This window comes from Ceratotherium simum, chromosome 17 (assembly GCF_057802395.1).
Source record: "Ceratotherium simum simum isolate JZ-2026a chromosome 17, ASM5780239v1, whole genome shotgun sequence".
Taxonomy (NCBI): Eukaryota; Metazoa; Chordata; class Mammalia; order Perissodactyla; family Rhinocerotidae; genus Ceratotherium; species Ceratotherium simum.
In genome coordinates, this window is record NC_141916.1 from 57,505,082 (window position 1) to 57,526,607 (window position 21,526).

At 52.8% G+C, this 21,526-nt stretch overlaps 1 protein-coding gene across 5 annotated transcripts in view; it reads right to left on the reverse strand.

Moving 5' to 3' along the window:
• TEAD4 (TEA domain transcription factor 4) overlaps positions 1 to 21,526 on the reverse strand; it is a 70,607-nt gene that overhangs the window by 15,228 nt on the left and 33,853 nt on the right. For 2 of the 5 annotated variants that reach the window (XM_087442899.1, XM_004438760.3), the window contains 7 exons: positions 14,934 to 14,998; positions 14,437 to 14,499; positions 10,597 to 10,725; positions 9,019 to 9,062; positions 8,453 to 8,508; positions 5,876 to 6,015; positions 4,580 to 4,753 (listed from right to left, as the gene is read on the reverse strand). In XM_087442899.1, the coding sequence (XP_087299025.1) occupies positions 4,580 to 4,753; positions 5,876 to 6,015; positions 8,453 to 8,508; positions 9,019 to 9,062; positions 10,597 to 10,692 (510 nt within the window). In that variant the 5' untranslated portion in view covers positions 10,693 to 10,725; positions 14,437 to 14,499; positions 14,934 to 14,998. Of the gene's footprint in view, positions 1 to 4,579; positions 4,754 to 5,875; positions 6,016 to 8,452; positions 8,509 to 9,018; positions 9,063 to 10,596; positions 10,726 to 11,079; positions 11,310 to 14,436; positions 14,500 to 14,933; positions 14,999 to 15,094; positions 15,207 to 21,526 lie in introns of those variants that run through there. The other 3 variants (XM_087442897.1, XM_087442896.1, XM_087442898.1) reach the window with 3 other exon arrangements.

A 21,526-nucleotide genomic window follows, 5' to 3' on the forward strand; every position in this document is an offset into this window, starting at 1 on the left:
AGACCACGTGTCTTTTAATTATAATTAAAATTCCTTTTATATGCAATATCCAGAAAAGGCAAATATATAGAGACAGAAAGTAGATTAGTGATTGCCTATGGCTAGGGGAGTAGACGTGGGGAGTGAGAGCTAAAGGGTTTATTTGGGGGTGATAAAAATGCTCTAAAATTGACTGGTTGCACAACTCTATGAACATACTAAAAAACACTGAATTTTACACTTTAAGTAGGTGAATTATATGTAAGTGAATTATATAGCAATAAAGCTGTTAAAAAAACATGGACCAAAAAATATGGCCAAGGATTATAGACATTTGAGAAAACCCTCCAACTTGAAAGACCGAGACCAAAACAGACAGAAAAAAAGGATTAAAAGGAAATAAAGGCAAAGAAGGGAGAAGAAAACTTAAAAAAATAACTTTTACTCCATATCCACAGAAAGGCAAGAGAAAAACTGCAGTCATGAAACAAGATCAGGATGCAATCAAAGAACAAGGAGCTCTTAAAAATTAAAAATTTCATGGTCAAAATTAAATATTCGATAGAAGGTGAGGCAGAGAGTGCCACATGTTCCATTAATCTAATTCACCATTAACTGTACAATGTACCATGGTTTTATGAACCACTAACAAAGAAAAATGCCATCAACTGAACTATGACGACCAGCAACTGAAAGTCTCATCCATCTGCTATTCTATTACTAAATAGAACCCTGATTTTATTCAGAATGGCAATTTAGTTAACTAAAAGAGCACATTTTCCTGGCCCCTGTCCGCTAGGTACAACTAGTGAAGTGTTGTGTGGGACTTCCAGGAAGGCTCCTTACAGGGAACTAAGTTGGTTTCCTCCTTCCTGATGCCTGGAATACATATATGATGGCTGGAACTCTAGCAGCCATGACCTTGAGGACAAAAGCCACGCACTGAGGATGGCAAATAGTCAGAGAGGGGTCAGGTCCCTGGTGATTTCATGGAGCTGCTGGACTAGCCCTGGACAGTTTATCTCCAGACTTACTACAGATGAAATAAAAACAAACTATTTATTTATGCCACTATTACTTTAGATTTTATGTAATATGCACTCTGATATACTCTTAACTATTTCAAAAAAATTAGACAATAAAGTTAAGGAAATCGCCAAGAAAATGAATTGGGAAATAAATAAGGAAATGGTAAAAATCATAGAGGATAAGTCCCGGAGATCCAACATCAGACTAATAGGGGTTCCTGGAAAAGAACACAGAGAAAACAGAGGGAAAGAAATTATCAAAGAAATAATACAAGTCAATTTCCCCAAATTAAGAATTACTAATCTCATGATTAAAAGTGCCTACCAAGTGCCCGGCTCAATAATAGGAAGTAAAAAAACACAGATCCCAAAGCTCGTTGGTGTGAAACTTAAGAACATACTGGACAGAGAGGAAATGCAAAACTTCCAGAGATCAAAACAAAAACAAAAACAGAAACAAAAAACCAGTTTACATAACAAAGGACGGGCAATTGGAATGCCATCAGACTACTGGTGTTAGCAGACAATGGAGAGGGCCGGCCCCGTGGCTTGGTGGTTAAGTGAGCGCGCTCCACTGCTGGCGACCGGGGTTCGGATCCCGGGCTCGCACTGACGCGCTGCTTCTCCGGCCATGCTGAGGCCACGTCCCACATGCAGCAACTAGAAGGATGTGCAGCTATGACACACAACTATCTACTGGGGCTTTGGGGAAAAATAAATAAATAAAATCTTTAAAATAAATAAATAAATAAATAAATAAATAAATAAATAAAAAGAAGACAATGGAGCAAGGCATTAAAACGTGATTCTTGAAAATCATTTCTAGGGAAAATCATTTGTGATCTAGATTCTATACCCAGTTAAACTGTCAATCAAGTACAAAAAAAATGACATTTCAAAGAGGCAAAGACTTGCTACCATGCATCTTTTCTTAGGAAGATACTAGAGAAGGTATTCCAGCAAAATGAGGGGGACACCAAAACAGAGAAACATGAGATCCGGGGAACTGTAGACTGAACTCAGGAGAGCAGTAAAAGGGGGTCTCCCAAGGACAACAGAGAACAGGCCGGGAGGAAAACCAGTTCAAACTGGAGCAGAACAGGGCATCCAGGAGGAAGAGCTCCAGGAGAAAGGCCGATTGATAAATTATTTGATAGGTTTGAGCATTTGGAGAAAAACAATTTTTAAAAATTTTGTATGGTGGTTATGATGGAGTAATTTGTAAAATTTTAATAACATGCAAGTGAGGTTTATTTAGAAATATGCAAATGAAAAAGCCATTTTTTTGGTAGGAAGAACAAAAAGTTGTACAAGAAATGAAATGTAGGGGCCAGCCCCGTGGCTTAGTGGTTAAGTGCGCGAGCTCTGCTGCTGGCGGCCTGGGGTTTGGATCCCGGGCGCGCACCGACACACCCCTTGGCTGGCCATGCTGAGGCCTCGTCCCACATACAGCAACTAGAAGAATGTGCAGCTATGACACAACTATCTACTGGGGCTTTGGGGGAAAAAATAAATAAATAAAATTATTAAAAAAAAAAAAAAAGAAATGAAATGTAATCATAATACACTTCTAGGCTCCTTGGTGGTCAATTTACATTGTCAAAAAACGTAAAAATTTTATTGCTTTGACTAAATTATATAACTTATTGGATATGATAATAATGGGATGATGAAGAGAAAAGTGGTATAACATACCTAATTTTTTTCTACCATAATGTCTTAGGCGTGATCTCAAGGTATAGCAGTATAAGCATATTATTTAGAACTAAGGAGATAAAACCCAGAATAAACAGTGAAAAGTTACAGCGATGGCCTCTGGGGATGAGGATTGGGGATGGGAGTAGTGGGACAAGACTCTGATGCTTTTCATTATAAACCTCTTGGTATTAATTAATAATTAACTATGAGCATGCACTGATTTAAAAATAAGATAAAGTATGGGCCAGCCCAGTGGCGTAGCAGTTAAGTTCGCATGCTCTGCTTTGGTGGCCCAGGGTTCACGGGTTCGGATCCCAGGTGCAGACATATGCACCGCTCATCAAGCCATGCTGTGGCGGCATCCCACACACAAAATGGAGGAAGACTGGCACAGATGTTAGCTCAGGGACAATCTTCCTCAAGCAAAAAGAGGAAGATTGGCAACAGATGTTAGCTCAGGGCCAATCTTCCTCACCAAAAAATAAAAACATTAAAAAAAAATAAAAATAAGATAAAGTAAAAGAAACTATTACCTATTTTTCATCCCAGCATAGATTAAAAACCCAGACTTTCGTATGATCAAGACCTAACTGACTTTTTCCATTTTATTTTCTATTATTCCCTATCATACGCCTTTACCCATGACTTTCCCTCTGGAGCCCACTTCCTTATGCCTCCCCCACGCTGTAACTGACTTTCTCCGTCTCTGCCTAATAGTGCTTGCCCACCCCTAAAGCCCAGGTCCAACTTCCACCCTGCCCACACAACCAGCTTTCTTGCAGAGAGCAGACACTAAGCATCTTCAAGATCAGGGCCCTGAGTTTCAGTTCCAGCTCTTGCCTCTTCAGGAGAGAGCTGGCCCCATGGGTTTGGTTGTGGATGAGAGCAAGGCTAGGAGTTCCTAGCTGGGGGCCTGTAAGCCACCTGGAATTATATACAAACTTTTGGGTGAATATGCCTATTTCAAGGAAAAGTAAAGCTTCCAGATAATCAAAGTGGTCTGGAACCAAATAAAGGGTAAGAATCTCTGAGCCGTCTCCTGGGCATTAACAGAACTGCAAGGCACTGGGAAGAGGAATGTGGGCAGAGCCACCCCGGCCCAGTGTCAATGCTCTGAAACTATTCAAAGGCTCCCACTACCCAGCCAGAAGGATTTCCTGCATGTCCTCGCCCTTCTGACTCTCTTCCCTGCATCCCTTTCCTGTGTGTACTGGGCCCCGGGAAGGTAAGCTCCCAGAGAGGAATGGTGCCTCCTGGTCCTCAAGGAGATGTTTTGAAAGGAGGGGGCTCTAGCCACACAGCACCCGTCCAGGGGTCAGGGGAGGAGGGCAGCCAAAGCCAAGTCTATGGGCCGAGCTATTGGAGAAGCTGGGCAGGTGTTTCTTTCGGGGAGACCTATCCTAACCCTATAGTCCACTTCTCCAAGCCCTGTCCTTGGAAATGAGCTTTTCAGGACCGGCTTCTCTGGCTCCAGACCCGGCAACCAATTCAGGACTTGCCATTCAAAGACTCAAGAGCATACGGGGTCCATGTTAGACCATCCCCTACCCCTCAGTGTCTCCTGTAGGTCCTTTTCCAGTAGTACTACAGCCCCCGTAGGGCTGTACTTCTCACCCAGATGTGGGTGCCACTACCACCTGTCAGAAGAGGGCCTCCTTCTATTAGCCCAGCTCTCCGGCCCCACTGGCCCCACTCCTCATCTCAGCTCCCAACACTATTTGGCCATCTTGTGCTCGCTCCTCCCCTTCGTGCTGGTCCTGCCCTCCCCGGGTTCCCATCCATGGCTCAGGCACCCTACGCCCACTCCTCCTCTTCTCTCCTCACTGACACCGATGTACTAGGTGGAGGAAGGGAGAGTTCATCAAAGGGCTTACCCAGAACTTCACCAGAAAAAAGGCATTGGAAGGTCCCCGTTCAAAGAGCTCCTTGAGTCCGCCCTTTTTCTCTGGGAATTTGTCATAGATCTGGCGGATGTCCACGGCTTCGAGGTAGGGGTCACTGTAGCTTGGGCTTGACTGGCCGATGTGCACAAACAAGTGTTTGTTGTACTGTGGAGAGAAGGGCTGGTCTGACGGAGGCGGGAAGCAGCGAGGCAGACAGACAGACAGAACGACCACAGCGCAGATCCCAGCCTCGTGACCTGGAGCAAGTAACTTCACCTAGCTCTGGGCCTCAGTTTCCCCACTGGTAAAATGGAGACAGTGCAAGGATGGAATGTGAAGCAAAGTGAACGGGTATAAAGCCTCTGGTCAGGGCATGGCACCCAGCAGGTGCCCACCAAATCACAGGTGTCATCTGTGTCATTCTCAGTCCTGGCCGTGTCAGTGAACATCCTTCGGGAAGTCACGTTCTGTCTCTGGGCCGCTGTTATCTCAAGTGTGATGGGAGACCACTGACCTCGATGTCTTCACACTGTGCTCCACCCTTGCAGACGGGGGCTCGGGTGCCTCTGTGCCTCTCACATGCGCCTTGCTACAACCAAAGAAAGTCTGCTTCTGCGGTTGTGCACTGGGCTTCTGAGTAAGAGCCTGTCTGATTCATGTGTTCCTCAGCCAAAACTCCAGTTTGAAAATGTCAAAGCGAAACGCTCTGTGAAGTCCTCCGGCTCCGGCATCCTGTTAGCTCAGCCTCCTCAGGCGCTACTCTGACCTTTGCAGGTGATGCTGGTCACTCAGGACACGGAACACTAAAGGGGTCAGGGTGGGTGGAGCTGCGGCTCCCTCTGGTGACCCAGAGGATGTGGGTCAGACACAGGAGGCTCCTCAGAGCCACAGGGGAAGGACGGAACAGCCGGGGTGGGGCTGGGAGGAAAGGGAACATGGAGGGAGAATGCAGGTCAGGGAGGGAGCAGGGAAGGAGAGGTCTTGATAGCTGGGATGGGAGAAATAAACTGCACAAGGGAGAGAGGGAAGGTAAAGAGGGGAGAGAAGAGGGAGGTAGAGGGGAGAGAAGAGGGAGGTAGAGGGGGGAAGGAAAGGAAGAGCCGAGGAAGGGTCAATGGAAGGGAAGAGTGGGAACGTGGAAACTAAATTAAGCCCCAAAGTGGAGTGGGGCAGAGAGCAGGGCGAGAAAGCCAGAAGCAGGGAGCGAAGGGCTGGAGAAGGTGCGAGAGCTAGAGCCTCCAGGAATGAGAGGGCGGGCAAGCCGGCCAGGCGGAGGCCAGGACCTACCGTATCAGGATCTTGCTGCTGCTCCAGGAAGGCAGAGAACTCCAACATCCAGAGCTTGGAGCTGGCCACGCTGCGGCCCTGCCACGGGGGTGCCGGTGGTGCTGAGGGCGATGGGGCAGGTCCTGCAGGAGACTCAAACCCTGCACGCAGCAGCGAGAGAGGCACATGGGAACCTGTCCACACACAGCTGCCCTGCCGATACCCTCTGCGAGGACCCCAGGCCCACCAGTGAGACCCCGTGCTGGCTAGGGGACCTCCTGTCTTCCCTAAACCGGCCTCCCAGCAGGGCTTGTGGAGGGCAGTGCAAAGCACTGGTGTGTCCAGGCGCCCCCGGGTGAGGGCTTAGCAGGTACGACTCAGTCCCCTTGGGCCCCTGCTCAGAACCATACTCCAGAGAGACTGGATGTCTGCTGGATGCTGGATTGGGGCCGGGATGCCTTGCTGGCCTGAGGGCTCCCAGAGCAGGCACTGCTAGGTTCTTGCCCTCAAGAAGCTTCTGGTCCAGCAGGGAGATGACCAGACAAATCAACTGCTACAATGACAGAAGCCCAGTGAGAATCTGAAGTGCCCTGCTGGGTTCCCTGCTGCCTCTCCAGACCCAGAACAGGCACTCAGTACAGGTTCGCTAGTAGATGACGCAGTGAACGTGATACAAATGGATAAGGTAGCACTCAGCTCTGAAGAGGAGCTCCTGGAGCACCTCAGGGGTGGTCAGGAAAGGTCTCCCCAAGAAGGGGACGCTTCAGAGCAGTTATGACATTCAGGCAGGTGGCAGCAGGTGAGGACAGGGAAAGGGCACTCCGAGCAGAGGGCACAGCAGAGGCAAAGGCACTGTGAGAAGCACAGTGGGTTTGCAATCTCATTCTTTGGTGGAACTGGAGAGAAGGGCGGGTCTGTGCCAGTGCAGGACCAGGACTCAAGAGACGGGCCTGGGCGCTCGCTAACAAGGACGAATTTCAGCCTGAGAGTTCAGAGAGACTAGAGGATTCTCAGCAGGCAGGGAAATGATCTCATCTCCGTTTCTGAAAGCTCCTGTTCCGTCGTGCAGCAGGGACTGGGCGGGAGTGGGGTGGACTAGAAGCCACTAGGAGGGTTCCCTGGCGGAAAAATGAAGAAGGCCTGACCTAAAGCAGTGCAGTGGAGTGAAGAGGGGACACAGGAGGGACAGGAGGGGAGACTGGGGGATGTGAGAGGGCAGTGAGGCGGAACTGCAGACCACGCCAGGTTTTCCAGGCCGGGAGTCTGGGGAACGGGGGCCCCCAGTGCTGAGGCAGGTAACTCAGCAGCACGCGGAGGAAGGAGACGGAGGAGAAACAGTCAGAGGGGTGGGCGGAGGACCACGCTGGACACATCAGCTGGTGCTGAACGCATCAGGTGAATTGTTCACTGGTGCGTCCAGCACTGCGCACTGAGGAAGCGCGGCAGAGCGGACACGATCCGATACACGGAAAACACAGACGCGTCAGTCGGACACTGCCCCAACACAGACAAGGACACCAGGGCCAAGCGCCAGGCGGAGGTGCCCAGAGCGCTGGGCGGGGTGGAGGACGGAGGGAGGGAACTGGGAGGAGAGAAAGCTGAGGTAACAGGAGGAACCACGTGAGTCCTACTACAGAGCTGAGACTGCATCCTGCAGGCACCAGGGAGCCCATAAAGGATTTTAGAAGCAGCACAGTGAGACTGTTGCTTTCAAAAGACCACATGGGGGAATTACAGGGCGAGAATGAAGGAAACCAGACTGGAGACAGGCTGGTTAAGAGGCTGCTGTCGTCACCCAGGCAAGAACCTGGAGGGCGAAGACAGTGGAGCCAGTGAGAGGAGAGGACAGACGAGGGGGTACTGCACGGGGCCGGGAGAAAGCAGCAATCAGGAACCCAGGAGGGGAGCAGGGCTGCTCTCGGAGCAGGAAAAGCCAGTCCAGGACGTAGGCAGGGAGTCAGTCTCAAGCCAGAAAGGTGGTTGAGGCTGAGGATCCTGTCTTGCCCTGCAGAGTGGAAGGTGGTGAGGGACCCTAATGAGAAAGAAGCAAGGACAGAGCTGGTCACCTGAGCAGTGAGAGGCAGGGGCTCCCGTGCTGGCCCAGCCGGCTGAACCTTGTCTGGCCCCACCACGCTCCGGGCCTCTTCCCGGGAGGGTTCCCCTGCTAGTGAGGGGACCCAGGCTAGAAAGCTGTGCTGTCCTCAGACCTCCCATCTTGAAGGAGAGGATTAGAACATCACTAAGAAGGAGGCGCCCCAGCAGCCCACGTGTACAGGGCACACACGCAGCACACAAGGGTGGCTAGGCAGAGCAGCCGCCCGGGCACAGGCACTGCCCTCTGACCTCTGTGCACCCCTGCCAGCCCTGAGTCGAAGCTGGGGAGGAGAAGCAGCAGCCCCAGGGGCGTGAGGGGCTTGGCTCACAGGAGAGGTGTGCACGCTGCGGGGAGGAAAGAGGTGGGGCCAGCAGACTGGGATGTCCATCTGAGCACATGACAGGGCGGCATCTAAGAGGGTCATGAAGTGTCCAGCTTTCGGAGGCCTGGGATCTGGGGGTAGGAGCTGGGACGTGCAAAGGAGCCACACACTACTGACCTACCTGGCAGAGGCAGCGAAGGCTGGACAGTATAGTTTTGTTGACAGAAAGGTTTCACACTGCAGGAGACAGGAGAGAGGAGGTGTAAGCCTTGGGGCAGGTCACAGCCCTGGAACCTCAAGTTACATCCAACGCTCTCTGTGGGGGGCCCTGGAGGTCTGGCCATCAGTGGCCTTAGTGGCCTTTGGCTTCTCACTCCCTTCCCCTGACAATTTCTTCAGGTTTTGTGACAGATCCACAGAAGCAGCATATGTTGGGAAAATCCACCCCTCCCTCCCCAGCCAGCCAGAGGCCTGGTTCCCAGCCTACTTCCCTTGAGGTCCCAAGCTCTGGTCCTGCTATATCCTGGATGGACTGGAGGTTCAGCAAATGTGACCCCAGGGTGCCCCCACTGCAGACGGAGCTGACGTCTGAGAGCAGGAGAGCCCGATTGCCCAGCTCAAGGCCATCCTGGAAAGCTGACCCCAGACTGGCCCCATCCCACCTGGGGGGCCAGGCTCTATTGCATGGTTTATGGGCTCAAGTTCAGTTCAGGGAGCATCGGGTAGCAGAAACCAGGCCATACTCACTCATGGGATGTTCCGGCTTGGCCTGGCAAAGCTCCTTGCCAAAACTGAGGAGGCAAAAAGCGCAGAGTCAGCGTAGCCTGTGTGCACGTGGGCCCATGGTGCGGGGAAAGACAGAGCAGGGGCCTCAGCTGGAAGGAGAGGCTGAGAGCCTGGACCCAGCAGGTGGTGGGAGAAAGGTAACACTACCATCTGAACTAGGCCAGAGCAGCATCCCAAAGTCTGTTTCAAGGAACTCTAGTCTCTGGAATGCTCTGTCGATAATGTGCTCCATGGAAGAAACGCCGGGTTTGGTAAACACGGCTCACCTTGTTCCTCCCTTAGAGATTCACAGGGCACCGTAAGCTCCGAACAGTCCTCGAGTCAGAAACTCATTCAGTTCTAAGGGTCTCAAACTTGCCTATACACAGAATCATTTTGTGTCACATCTATTCAACATCCTGATGGGCTAGTGGTCTCAGGAACACACTTTGAAAAATGCTGGACGAGAGGCTCACCGAGCACAGGGCCTGTCACTGCCCCTTCCCCATGTGTCCAGGGGGGTGCAGGAGGAACATCTTCAAGACCCCTTCAGTCTCTACAGCCAAGAACACCCTGTGAGGACACAGCCCTGCAGAGGAGGAGCCTTTCTAGACCACTGTGAAAGAGTGACCAACCTGGCCACACACGGCCCAAAGACCAGTTCTCAGGTGGAGAAATTTAAAATTGGAACAAGAGGGGCCGGCCCCGTGGCTTAGCGGTTAAGTGCGCGCGCTCTGCTACTGGCGGCCTGGGTTTGGATCCCGGGCGCGCACTGACGCACCGCTTCTCTGCCATGCTGAGGCCGCGTCCCACATACAGCAACTAGAAGGATATGCAGCTATGACATACAACTATCTACTGGGGCTTTGGGGAGAAAAGGAGGAGGATTGGCAATAGATGTTAGCTCAGAGCCGGTCTTCCTCAGCAAAAAGAGGAGGATTGGCATGGATGTTAGCTCAGGGCTGATCTTCCTCACAAAAAAATAAATAAATAAATAAATAAAATAAAATTGGAACAAGAATGTTATAAACCAATGTTACCACAATCAAAATAAATAAATAAATAAATAAATAAAAATAAAATAAAAATAAACCTGGAACAAGGGTTTGTTCTCGGACGTCAGGCCTCACCTTGGAAGGAGAGCAGTGCTGAGCACCTGAGGGGAGTGGGGATGAGGCCGGGGGGGTGGAGGGCAACTCAGGGACGTGCTGGGGCTGCACCAACGCCCCAGCTTCAGCCCCCACCCCCAGGACTTCAGCTTCTTCATCTGTATGGGCCCCCTCTGTGGAGCTACTCGGTCAATCAGCTGATGGGGGCAGCTTTGCCCCTTGTTAAAGGTCTGCTGCCTTACTGCCAAGGCCCCCAAGAAGGTGCTTCCAATACCAGCAGCGCCGTGACTCAGCATGGCCCCTGGGTCCTTGGTCCCTCCTTCCCCCTGGCTCTCTTGGCCTGAGAGCACCCAAGTGAGAGAAATTTGGTGTGGCCAGTGCTTCTGGCTCTTCGGAAGGGGGAGGAGTGAGAAGGAGAGGGCTGGTGTGGCCTCTGGCTCCAGGCACTTACCCCTGAGACTGCTGGGTAGCCTGGGCCCCGGGCAAGGGCCATTTTACTGTGGAAGGCTGTGGCGGAGATGATCTGGGCGGACGACATGGTAGCCATGCTCTGCAGGGCCTTGTCCTTAGCTGCCTGATCCTGGGGGAAGACATTGGAAGGGAGGACCTCAGCAGTGGTCACTACAGCATGCTTAGGCAAGGCGGGGTCTATGCTTGTGGTCAGGGAAGCTGTCCCACTGCCAGTGGCCAGAGCCCTGGACTAGGCCCCAGGAGACCAGGCTTCCGTCCCTACAGTGCTATTAACCTGCTTTGTGATTTTGAGCAAGTCACTTGGTTTCTCTGATCAGTTTCCTCATTTGTCATAGGGCATAACACTCGCCCTGCCTATTTTATTAGAGTTTAAAGACAGTTTGGAGACCACCTGCCAGGCCCTATCTCGATTCACTAACCACAGGGACACCGTGGGAACAGGGACCCTTCAGTCTTTGCTCACCTCCACACCACTGGTGGCTGCCACAGCACCTGGCTCACGGTAGATGATGCATAAATATCTGTTGGACCCCTCCTCGAGTGGACGGGAGGGGTCATCCTCGGAAGCACGGGGGCTGTTTGGAGGCATGGACCATCTCCTGCAGCCCCCCGTCTCAATCCTGCCCTCTGGGTCACCTCTCGAACCGTGGGCACCCAGGACACTCTGCTACCCTCTGTGGGTCCAAAGACCCCAAAGAATGGGTTCACCCTGCACAGCTCTGAACAAATAAGCACCTAGGACACAGATAATAATAATTTTCTATATTTGTATAAGCCAGTGGTTTCCATCCTGAGCTCCCCAATCCCAAAGGTCTTCAAAACTGATGAGACACCATTTCTATATTCCAAAAAGCCTCATGGGAATTATATCTTTGTCCAAAATAAGACACATACACAGACTGGAACAGCAAGTATTAGTCTGTGTGTGTAGCTTTATTGGGGCTAAAAGGTTGGATTATGTCAACCAGGAGCCCTGATTAGAAAATCTCATATCTTTACGAAGAATATTTTTTAATGAATATTTCTAAATGGAAAAGTAAACTAACCACTATTTAGTAATTAACTTGGTAGACCAGACCTGTCCTGAGGGGTAAGCGGGCTGAGAACTGACGGAGGTCCCTGCAGCTCCCAGGCGCTTCTGCACAGTGATTTCACTTGGCACCACCGCAGCCCCATGAGGAAGCATCACCATGGTGTTAGGCTCTGAAGGGTCCAGGTGTCCACCAGCGTCCGGTGCTGCATGGTTGTGGAGCCTGGACCCAACAGGCCCTTCCACTGGGCCTCTCAGGGACCATTTACGCTCACGAGGCACGAGACGGCCCACAGAAGGTAAAGAACGCTATCTCAATTTGATTCTGAATATCACAGCACTCTGTGAGGCTGGCAGGACTGGTAGGATCCCCATTTTAAGATGAAGAAACCAAGGCTCAGAGAATTTGGGTGACTAGGGTGCCAACAGCGGTGATGGTTGGCCCTTCAAGCTTGGTCCAGGTTGGCACATCAACTCACTGCGGGGCCTCTGCAGGCCTAGGGGGGCAGAGCAAACCAGGGAGTGGGGGTTCATTGGGATCTGACAGCACCCAGTGTACACCACAGAGGGCATGGGAGGCCATCCTGAGCGGTGGGGTCATCCTCAACCTGCTGTCCTTTGGGGGCCAAACCTGGGCCTTGCTCTCAAAGGCTCTCTGATAAGGAGAGGGAGCTCACCAGCATTAGGCATGCCTCTCCCCAAGGACACCTGCAGTTTCAGGAGGGAAAAGCCAAACATGCCCAGGCCGCCCTCCTGGGCCCTCTCCCTCAGGGAGGACAGGAATGAGGCGGTAGGCTGTACCCTCAACAAGCCTGCAGACCCCTGGATTAACAGCTGCATGAGGAGGCGGGAGAGCTCCATCTGCTCAGTGTCAGCAACGTGCGTCCTTCCTGGATAACCGATCTAAACAAAGCCCCAGGGCTCAGGAAACCACGTCCTCAGCGGGGTGGGACAGGAATCAGGGGGAGTGGGAAGGACATTATGGGGAGTGACATCAGTGCCAGGCTACAGAGCCAGGGAGTCACTGAATTCTGGAGCTGGGGAGACCTCGAATACCACCTCGCCTAACCCTCTCATTTCACAAATGAGGAAACACAACGGAGCTCAAGGGGGGTCAGTGACTGGCCCAAGCTCCCACAGCACAAGGGCAGACCAGGCTAGACCAAGCCCCAAGACCCGGAGGACTGCTCGCCGTCCTGCTCTCGCCATCCACCAGGGAGCTTAATTACACTGGGCCCCAGCCCCCTCTGAGAATATGACAAAACCCTCAGGCCAATCTCCCCAGGAAACTGCACAGACATGGAAATGTGCACATTATTTACAGCATTCATGGTTTCCTTGATGTCTGTCCAGCGGTTCACTGACGGCTGTCCCCATGCCCCAAGTTACAGCCTGTGGACAGGGACAGGTCCAATTCCATGAAGCAAATGTGGGCTGTACAGCTGGGCCCCAAGGGAATTAAAAGTTCCCCTTGGTGGTTCTAAACAGAACGCTGGAAAGTCTGTTCTCTACTCCAGTCCCCTGCTGGGGTCCCAGTGAGTCAGAGGCAGACCAGAGAGGGAAACGAGGAGTAAGCTGGGCTCCAGGACCCAGGGGTGTCCAGGGGTAGATGTGCCAACCTGAGAGGGAGGGATCAACAGCTGAGGTCCAGCCAGCTGTCATGGGGACAAAGGAGCAAGGTGCTGGGCCACAGCTGTGCAGGCGGGGGACAGCTGGGCTGATGGCAAGAGGAATGGGGCTGAGTGGGCAGTGGGGCGTGGCTTCCTCGAAGTTTCTACCCACTCATTCGGAGTCTCCAGTGTCAGGGTCATGGACTACTGGAGCCAGACAGGGCCTTGGAGGTCATCTAGTCCAGGGGCTTTTCAACTGGGTTCTGGGGTACTTTTGGGTTCCAGAGCCACGGGGCCTGAGAGGTGAATGGGAGGAGAGGATCTCTGGCCTGTTCCTCACCAACCTAGATTTGCCCAGAGTAGCTCCTTTGATAACATATTTGGATGACGTTTTGTTTGGGAAAAAACAAAAGGAGTTTCTGCTGCCTTAAAAAAAACATTTGTAAATTGCTGGTTTTAGTCTAATGTCCCCAAATGTTAGTTCTTCCTACCAAGTAATGGGGCAGGCTCTGCTGTGAACACCTCTGAGACGGGGCGCTTGCTCTCTCCTAGGTTTCACCAAGAGGGTCCCCTAGTGCCAGGGTCCAAAAGGCCTGAGTGCTGTGGGGAGCAGGGCCACCCCGAGGGGAATCCCGTCAGCAGACAGCCCCGTACGGTGGGGCGGATCCAGGGAGGGGAAGGAACTGCCAGTCCCAGAGAGCAAGGTGTAGGAAAGAATCCCACCAGCTCCAGCAATAGCATCAAACCCCACCCCACAGCAGGGCCTCCCATGCCTGGCGACCCCACAGGTGCTGGCTAATGGCACTAAGGGGCTGGGGGGGCTCTAGAGAGGGCCAGCGGTTCAAGGAGGTCCTTAAGGAATGGGGTCTGAAGGGCGATCCCGCTGTGATCTGGGAAGGGCACTGCCCCTGGGGGAGGAGGGCACAGCAGGAGACTGGCCTGTGGCCTCCAGGATGCTGAGGAGCCTGGCAGTCACACACACATGCTCTGAGGTCAAGTGTTCTTCCCTGTGCGGACACAAGAGGTTATAGGCTGAACTCGTTTCCTTAACACCAAGAAGCATGCTGGCCCCTAAACCAAAAGGGAAGACTTTTCCTGCTGGAAAAAGAGCCCAAACTTCTGGGAAGCTCATCCCACCGGGACCCTAGGTCCTCCCTCCCACAGCCGCTGTCACCCTTACCTTTAGCTTGGCCTGGATCTCACGGGCTTTGCGACGAGCCAGCACCTGGATGTGGCTGGAGACCTGTGGTAGGAAGAGAGGGCTCCTGTCCCTACCTCCCAGACAGCCTGTGCTCCCCCTCCTGGCCCCGGACCCCCAGCCCTCCAAGTCCTCAGTCCACATCTGTGGACTGACTGAATGAATGACTGAATGAATGAGAAGGTCAGTAATGATGGGCCCTCAGTGCTGCCTTCTCCAGCTAATCCAGAGTTGGGTAATAAAGCAAGTGCAGTGTCTGGGCTCTGCTCTCTCCCAGTAGGGCGAGGGGTTTCCTCCCAGGTGGTGGCAGCAGGGACCACAGGGAAACTGAACTGTTGGTGGCACACCAAAGAGACAACCATCCCAACTGGCCCCAGCGAGTGCCCACGCTTGGTCCCGCAGAGGGCCTGGCCCACCTCGGGAGCAGACTGGTGCAGGGTCCCTGCCCCTAGGACCCAGGCCAGTCTCCCAAGGCCCACCTGCTTCCGGGTGCGGGTCTTCCCTGTCCGGAGCTTGATGTAGCGGGCGATCAGCTCATTCCGACCTGCAGAGACACGGACAGCCTCTCAGCGGGCGGAGAGAGACAAAAGGCAGAAAAATGGGAGGGTCTGTGGGGTCCCTTCCCTCACCCTCTGCCCACCTTGAGTGGGTACTTTGGGGTGAGGATTCTGCAGGTTCCCTCCTGCCCTCCTTGGATCCCAGGCATCTCCCAGCAGCATGAGAAGCTGAGGCCTCACGGGGGGACTGGTAACCTGAGAACGAGGAGGTGACAGGGCCATGGGTCTCCTGCCGTGCACAGCTCCGGGAGCCTTCCCAGAGCCTCCCTCTTCACTCCATGCTGGCCACCTCACCTGCCCCTACAGCAACCTGACAATGGCCTCTCTGCTCCCGCCTGGACTTTGACCCTTCCCCTGTGCAGCTCCCACAGTTCCCACCACCTCCACAAATGAGCAAGACCTGACAAGATATCTTGTCCTGTCTGTAGGCAGCAGGGGGCACAGGGGATGTAAGTGCCAAGACACTGAGGGTCCCCAGAGAGGAGTCCCAAGGTCCTTGACTTAGATACAGAAAACCCAGGCGACCACATCTCCAGCTCCATGGCTCTGACTAGACTGTCAACAGATAACACTGAGTGCTCACCGTGCCCAGCCTCCTAGAGGCTGATGCTGCATCTGAAAGATCCTGGAAAACTGTCAAGAGCCACCCATGTCCCCTCTTATTATAAAGGAGATTATGAAAAGAGGTTCCCTGTTTTCAAAGAGCTCACCAGCTAGGTGAGGAGAGGCGTGTGCCCACACAACGACTCCAGTGCCTGCTATGGACAGGGAACATGCAGTGTGTTCAGAGGACAAAGGGTCAGTTCAGGCCGGGTGGTCAGGGGAGCCTTCAGCCGGACCGTGACCACCAGGTAGGATTAGATCATAAAGAAGGGCGTTGCGGGGGGGAGAGGGAGGGCGAGAGGGTTTGAGCAGGAGTTGTCACTTCCTTGATCCACCTCTGGGGCCACAGGGCACAGCCACCAGCCTGCCCTGTCCGGCTGGGCCCTGCTGAGCCAGGAGGGCTGTGGCTATGAGTGAGGAAGCTGCTGACGCATGGGGGAGGCGAGACGAGTGGGCTGTCCACCACCTGAATTGTAACCAGAGAGCACAGGCAAACCCAAGCTGGCCCCCCAGCTGACCTTTCCCCACTGCCAAGACTGAATTAAAGAGGCCACCCTCAGGAGGTCTCGTCTGCCAGAAAGACTTGCTGGCCTGGGAGCACTGGCCTGTCTGTGTCAGGGGAAGGAGGGAGGGAGGATCCGACCCTGGGGACACTGTCTGTGGGCTGGTCTGCACCTAAAACCACAAACCAGCAAGATGTCCCTTCTCAAAGCTTTCCAGGGAAAGGCATCCCACAGACCCCTTTGGCAGTCCAAAGAATTTCCAATAGTCCTACTCTCTGTCTAACCAGAGGCACTTAACGCTGCAACTATGAAATGCTGTTTGCACTGTCAGGAGAGTCAAAGTCCTCACCAGTGGTGACTGAAAACGGGTCACAGAACTGAGAACTGGGGAGCCAGGCTCCAGCCCAGCAGCTCCACAAACGAGCTACAGGACCTCGGCAAGTCACTTTCCTCTGTGGAGCCTCACTCAACCTTCTCTTCTTCTTCTTTTTTTTTTTGTGAGGAAGATCAGCCCTGAGCTAACATCCATGCTAATCCTCTTTTTTTTTTTTTTTTTTTCCTGAGGAAAACCAGCTCTGAGCTAACATCTATTGCCAATCCTCCTCCTTGGGGCCGGCCCCGTGGCTTAGCAGTTAAGTGCGTGTGCTCCGCTGCCGGTGGCCCAGGTTCAGATCCTGGGCGCGCACCGACACACCGCTTCTCCGGCCATGCTGAGGCCGCGTCCCACATACAGCAACTAGAAGGTGTGTCCTGTTTTCTGCCCCAGAGACCTGCGCAGCCCACTCCCTCACCTTCATGCCCCTGATGGCATCTTGGCTCAGATGCCATTGTTTTGGGGTTTTCCCTGAGCACCCCACTGAAAGCTGAGGTCACCCTACCCACCCTGCACTGCCAGCACCTCTACCCTCCACAGCAGCGTCTAACATACCACGCGATCTACTCCCTCAGTTCTAGCACCGTCCATCCCCCACTTCCATCGGGAGGAAAGCTCCTGAGAACACGACTGTCATCTGATTACTCACTTATTTACACCTAACACCTAGAAAACTGCCTGCACATAGCAGCCTCCCAATAAAGACCTGTTAAAAGAACAACAAAGGAATGGCGATGAGAAGTTGTCAGCTGTCCTATTCAGTGTTCTCACCTTCTAAGGGAAGGCGCAAGTTAAATAAAGGCAAACAACCTTCTACTTTTGATTAGTCCAACCTAATTTTCAAAGTGCTTCTTTCCCTGGTCTCATTTGAGCCCCTCTACACAGGAGCAAATCCAGATTTTTGTGGAGCCCAAAGCATCTAAAAATTGAGAAGTTTTCTTTGAGAAAAAGAATTAAAAACACAAACACAAAATTAGGATAAGATCATTTTACGTTAAGATGGATATGTTCACTCTCCTGAAGGTGGTGATGGCTTTGCATCTGTATACATCTGTCAGAACTCACCAAACTGTCCACTTCAAATCTGTACAGTTCGTTGTATGGTGACTGAACTTCAATAAAACTGCTTTACAAATTTAAATTAGAAATAAAATTTAGGGACTTGGAAGGGGCCCATGCGAGTGAGGGGTCTTGACGCGTAAGCCTCATTGCCTTCCCAGTAAATCCACCCCCTCCCCGCAGAAAGGCAGGCAGTTATACCTATCCTCCAGGTGAGGAGCTGAGGTCAGAAAAGCTCACCCAGGTTGTCCACCAGCAGATCTAGGACTAACTGTCCGGGTTTGAGTCCTGGCTCAGCCACTTGCAAGTGGCATAGTGCCTGGCACAGAGAAGATGCTCAGCTTACGGGAACTCCACTCCCAGACTGGACAGCCTCTCGGGACCCAACACAGCGGTGCTTCCTCTGCAGCACATGTTAAGCAGCAGCTGGGAGGCCCCTGCCCACCACGGGCTGAGACCCTTCCTCCAGACATCACGGATGACCTGCCTCCATGCAAGGAGCCCCAGGTCATGAAGACAGAGCCCCTGCCCAGCCCCACAACTACCACTGCCCTCCACTACAGGGTCCGGGAGCTCTGCTACCAAACAGGCCATCTTGGCCCGGGGCAAGAAGCCAGCAGTGGGGGCCACAGGAGCCAAACCAAGGGCTCTAAGGCTGGCTCAGCTGTCTATATTTTTCCAAGTTGTGCATCTTCCCCTCTCTTTCTCTGGAGCTGCGTCCTCCTCTCCCTTGCTGGCTCATCTCAGCCCATTATTCCATCAGCCTCATTCTGCTTGTCAGAGGTGATGTCAGGAGTTGAGCATTCCCCCCTGGGTGGCAGTGAAGTGCAGGGTTTCTGTGGGTGTGCTGAGCCAAGAGGGATCAAAGAGCTTCCTTCCTGCCACCAGAGGTCCTCCAGAGGTCAACCTGGCCATCCCACTGCCTCCAGGCCAGCTGGTATCTAATCCAGGCTTTATTTTTATTTTTTTCGTGTGAGGAAGATCAGCCCTGAGCTAACATCCATGCCAATCCTCTTTTTTTTTTTTTTTTTTTTGCTGAGGAAGACCGGCCCTGAGCTAACATCTATTGCCAATCCTCCTCCTTTTTTTTTTTCCCTTTTTCTCCCCAAAGCCCCAGTAGATAGTTGTATGTCGTAGTTGCACATCCTTCTTAGTTGCTGTATGTGGGATGCCACCTCAACATGGCCGGACAAGTGGTGCGTTGGTGTGCGCCCAGGATCCGAACTCGGGCTGCCAGTGGCAGAGCACGCGCACTTAACCGCTAAGCCATGGGGCCGGCCCCTAATCCAGGCTTTATATACACAGATAACTGTTGCAGTTCCTGTCACTCTTGTAATAACGGGAACAATAATAAACATTTATTGAGCACTTTTACATGCCAGGTACCTGTACAAATAGAGAATGAATACTGTGACAGCTTTATTTGCATTCATCAATCCTCACAACAGCTCTTTGCAGCTGGCACTATCATCTCCATTCTAGACAGGGAAATCGAGGGGAAGAGAGGTTTAGAAACTTGTTCAGCGGGCTGGCCCAGTGGCGCAACAGTTAAGTGCGTGCGCTCTGCTTCGGTGGCCTGGGATTCGCTGGTTCGGATCCCGGGCGTGCACCGACGCACTGCTTGTCAAGCCATGCTGTGCCGGCGTCCCATATAAAGTGGAGGAAGATGGGCACGGTTGTTAGCCCAGGGCCAGTCTTCCTCAGCAAAAAGAGGAGGATTGGCTTCAGATGTTAGCTCAGGGCTGATCTTCCTCACACACACACAAAAAAGAAACTTGTTCAGACTCACAGGCCAGCAAGTGGTTGGGATCCAAACCCACGTGGCCTGGTTCTAGAGCCTATCCCTTTACTATTGCACGGCATTACTTCTGTTTAACATGGGATTGAGGGCCATCTCTCTCAGAAGCAGAAGCTGGACCAGAGGACCCCGGAGGGCCTGTCTAGCCTAAGGAAGAAGAAACTGAGGCCCAGAGAGAAGTGATTTACTCAAAGTCACAGTCTGTTAGTGTCCAGGTGCCATGAGAACACACGTTTCCAAGGCTTCACAACTTACACAGGGGCTGCTTTTTCCCATGGACGCCCTCCCCTGGCTGGGCTGGGAGTTTCCTCTGCAAGACACCACTCTGCTCCTCGCCTCTGAATCAGTCCCCCTGATTCTCTGGGTCTCTGCACGAAGTAAGTCCTTCGTGATGTCTGACTGCCCCTTGCCCTTACCCAGGTTCTGGAGGGAGAGCTGACCATTTGGACCCAAGAGCCTGCCCACCAGTTTTCACTTTCTCATGCACAGTGGTACCCAAAGCCGTGGAAGCCAATGTGCCCTGGGTGATATAGACATCAGAAGGCCCACCGACTCAGGGGCAGAAGCAGAGAGACATAGGGAGTATGTACTCAGAGATAGAGCCCTGAAACCACACTGAAGGCCAGCAAAGAAGAGCAGTGGCCGTAAGAAGGTAGCAGACGGGGCCGGCCCAGTGATGTAGTGCTTAAGTTCCTGCACTCCGCTTCGGTGGCCCCGCGTTCAGGGTTTGCAGGTTCGGATTCCGGGCACAGACCTATACACTGCTCGTTAAGCTATGCTGTGGCGGCATCCCACATACAAAAAAAAAATAGAGGAAGCATGGCATGGATGTCAGCTCAGGGACAATCTTACTCAAGCAAAGAGGAAGACTCGCAACAGATGTTAGCTGAGGGCCGCTCTTCCTCACCAAAAAAAAGAAAGAAAGTAGCAGAAAATCCAGATGATTTAGTGGGAGGGAAGAGAGCTGTATCCTTGTCCAGCTCTGCCACCAGCTGCATAACCCCACCCAGGCCTTCTCCCCTCCGTGGCTGAGATCACATGCTGGGGAAGCAGGAGGCCAGCCTGGACCTCGGTGGAGGCCAGACGGGCAGCTGGGCATTGCAGTGCAGCAGGTGGCCTTGGCCAACCCCAGAGAGGGCCTGGGTGGGGCTGGAAAGGACGCCCCCACCAGACCGTGGCCCATCTGTCAGGGGACATGTGTCCAACCGCCCCCAGCTCACACAGCTCACAGCCACGGCCCCACCCCACCATGGCGAAGACTGACGAGGGAGAAAGGGGGGCCTTGGATACCCACAGGCTGAGGGGGAGCATTCCCGATGCAGGCTCCACACAGGGTCACCACTGGTTTCTCCTACCCACACCCAGCGTCACTCACCCTGCCAGCCACCCCAGGTTTTCCTCAGTCACACATGACTACTAACACTGTTAGCCCATCTGCAAACTCCCGTCTGGGACAGGTCATTTCTGTACCTCCTCTCCTCTGGACTGACTCCCGTGTCTGCGCCAGCCCCCTCTGGGCCATAAACATACCTAATGGCATAAAGTCAGTAAAGCACACGCCATTTAGCAGAAGGTCAGTAAAGTCAGCTTTATTTTAATATCATTTAATATCATTTATCATATATGGTAACTAACACTATTAGTTTTCAAAATTGGAAAGGGCTGAGAACCGGAGGGCGCAAGCCTCCCTACCCAAGAGGAAGCGGATCTGCACATGTGGATCTTTGGTTCACCAGAGGCCTCTCCAGGAGCGAGCCCTTGCTGTGAGCTCTCCATTTCACCCTGCAGGTTGGGGCCTGGGGGGAGGCCGCCATCCTCCACAGCCAGCCCTAGTCCTGATGGCCTGGGGGCCTCTCTGTGCAGGGATCATGAAGCTATAAACACCTGCAGCTGGAGGAGGCGGCTATTTGTGGAGAAGAAATTTCTGCCTGAAGCCCAAGAAGGCAGTGATTAGGCCTGACATCTGAGCTATCACCACTGTTGTCCCTGGAGGGCTCTGAGGCTTCTGGTGAAATCCTACCCAGTCTTCAAGGCCACTGCCCACCCCAAGAAGTGTTCCCTGATCCCCACCCAGTGGGTGTGGCCTCTCCTGCCTCCAGGCCATGGTGCACAGGGTCTGTGACTTTCTCATGGTCCTTGGCTAAAGTCATTTGAGCCCTTGTCTTACTCCCTCACTAAA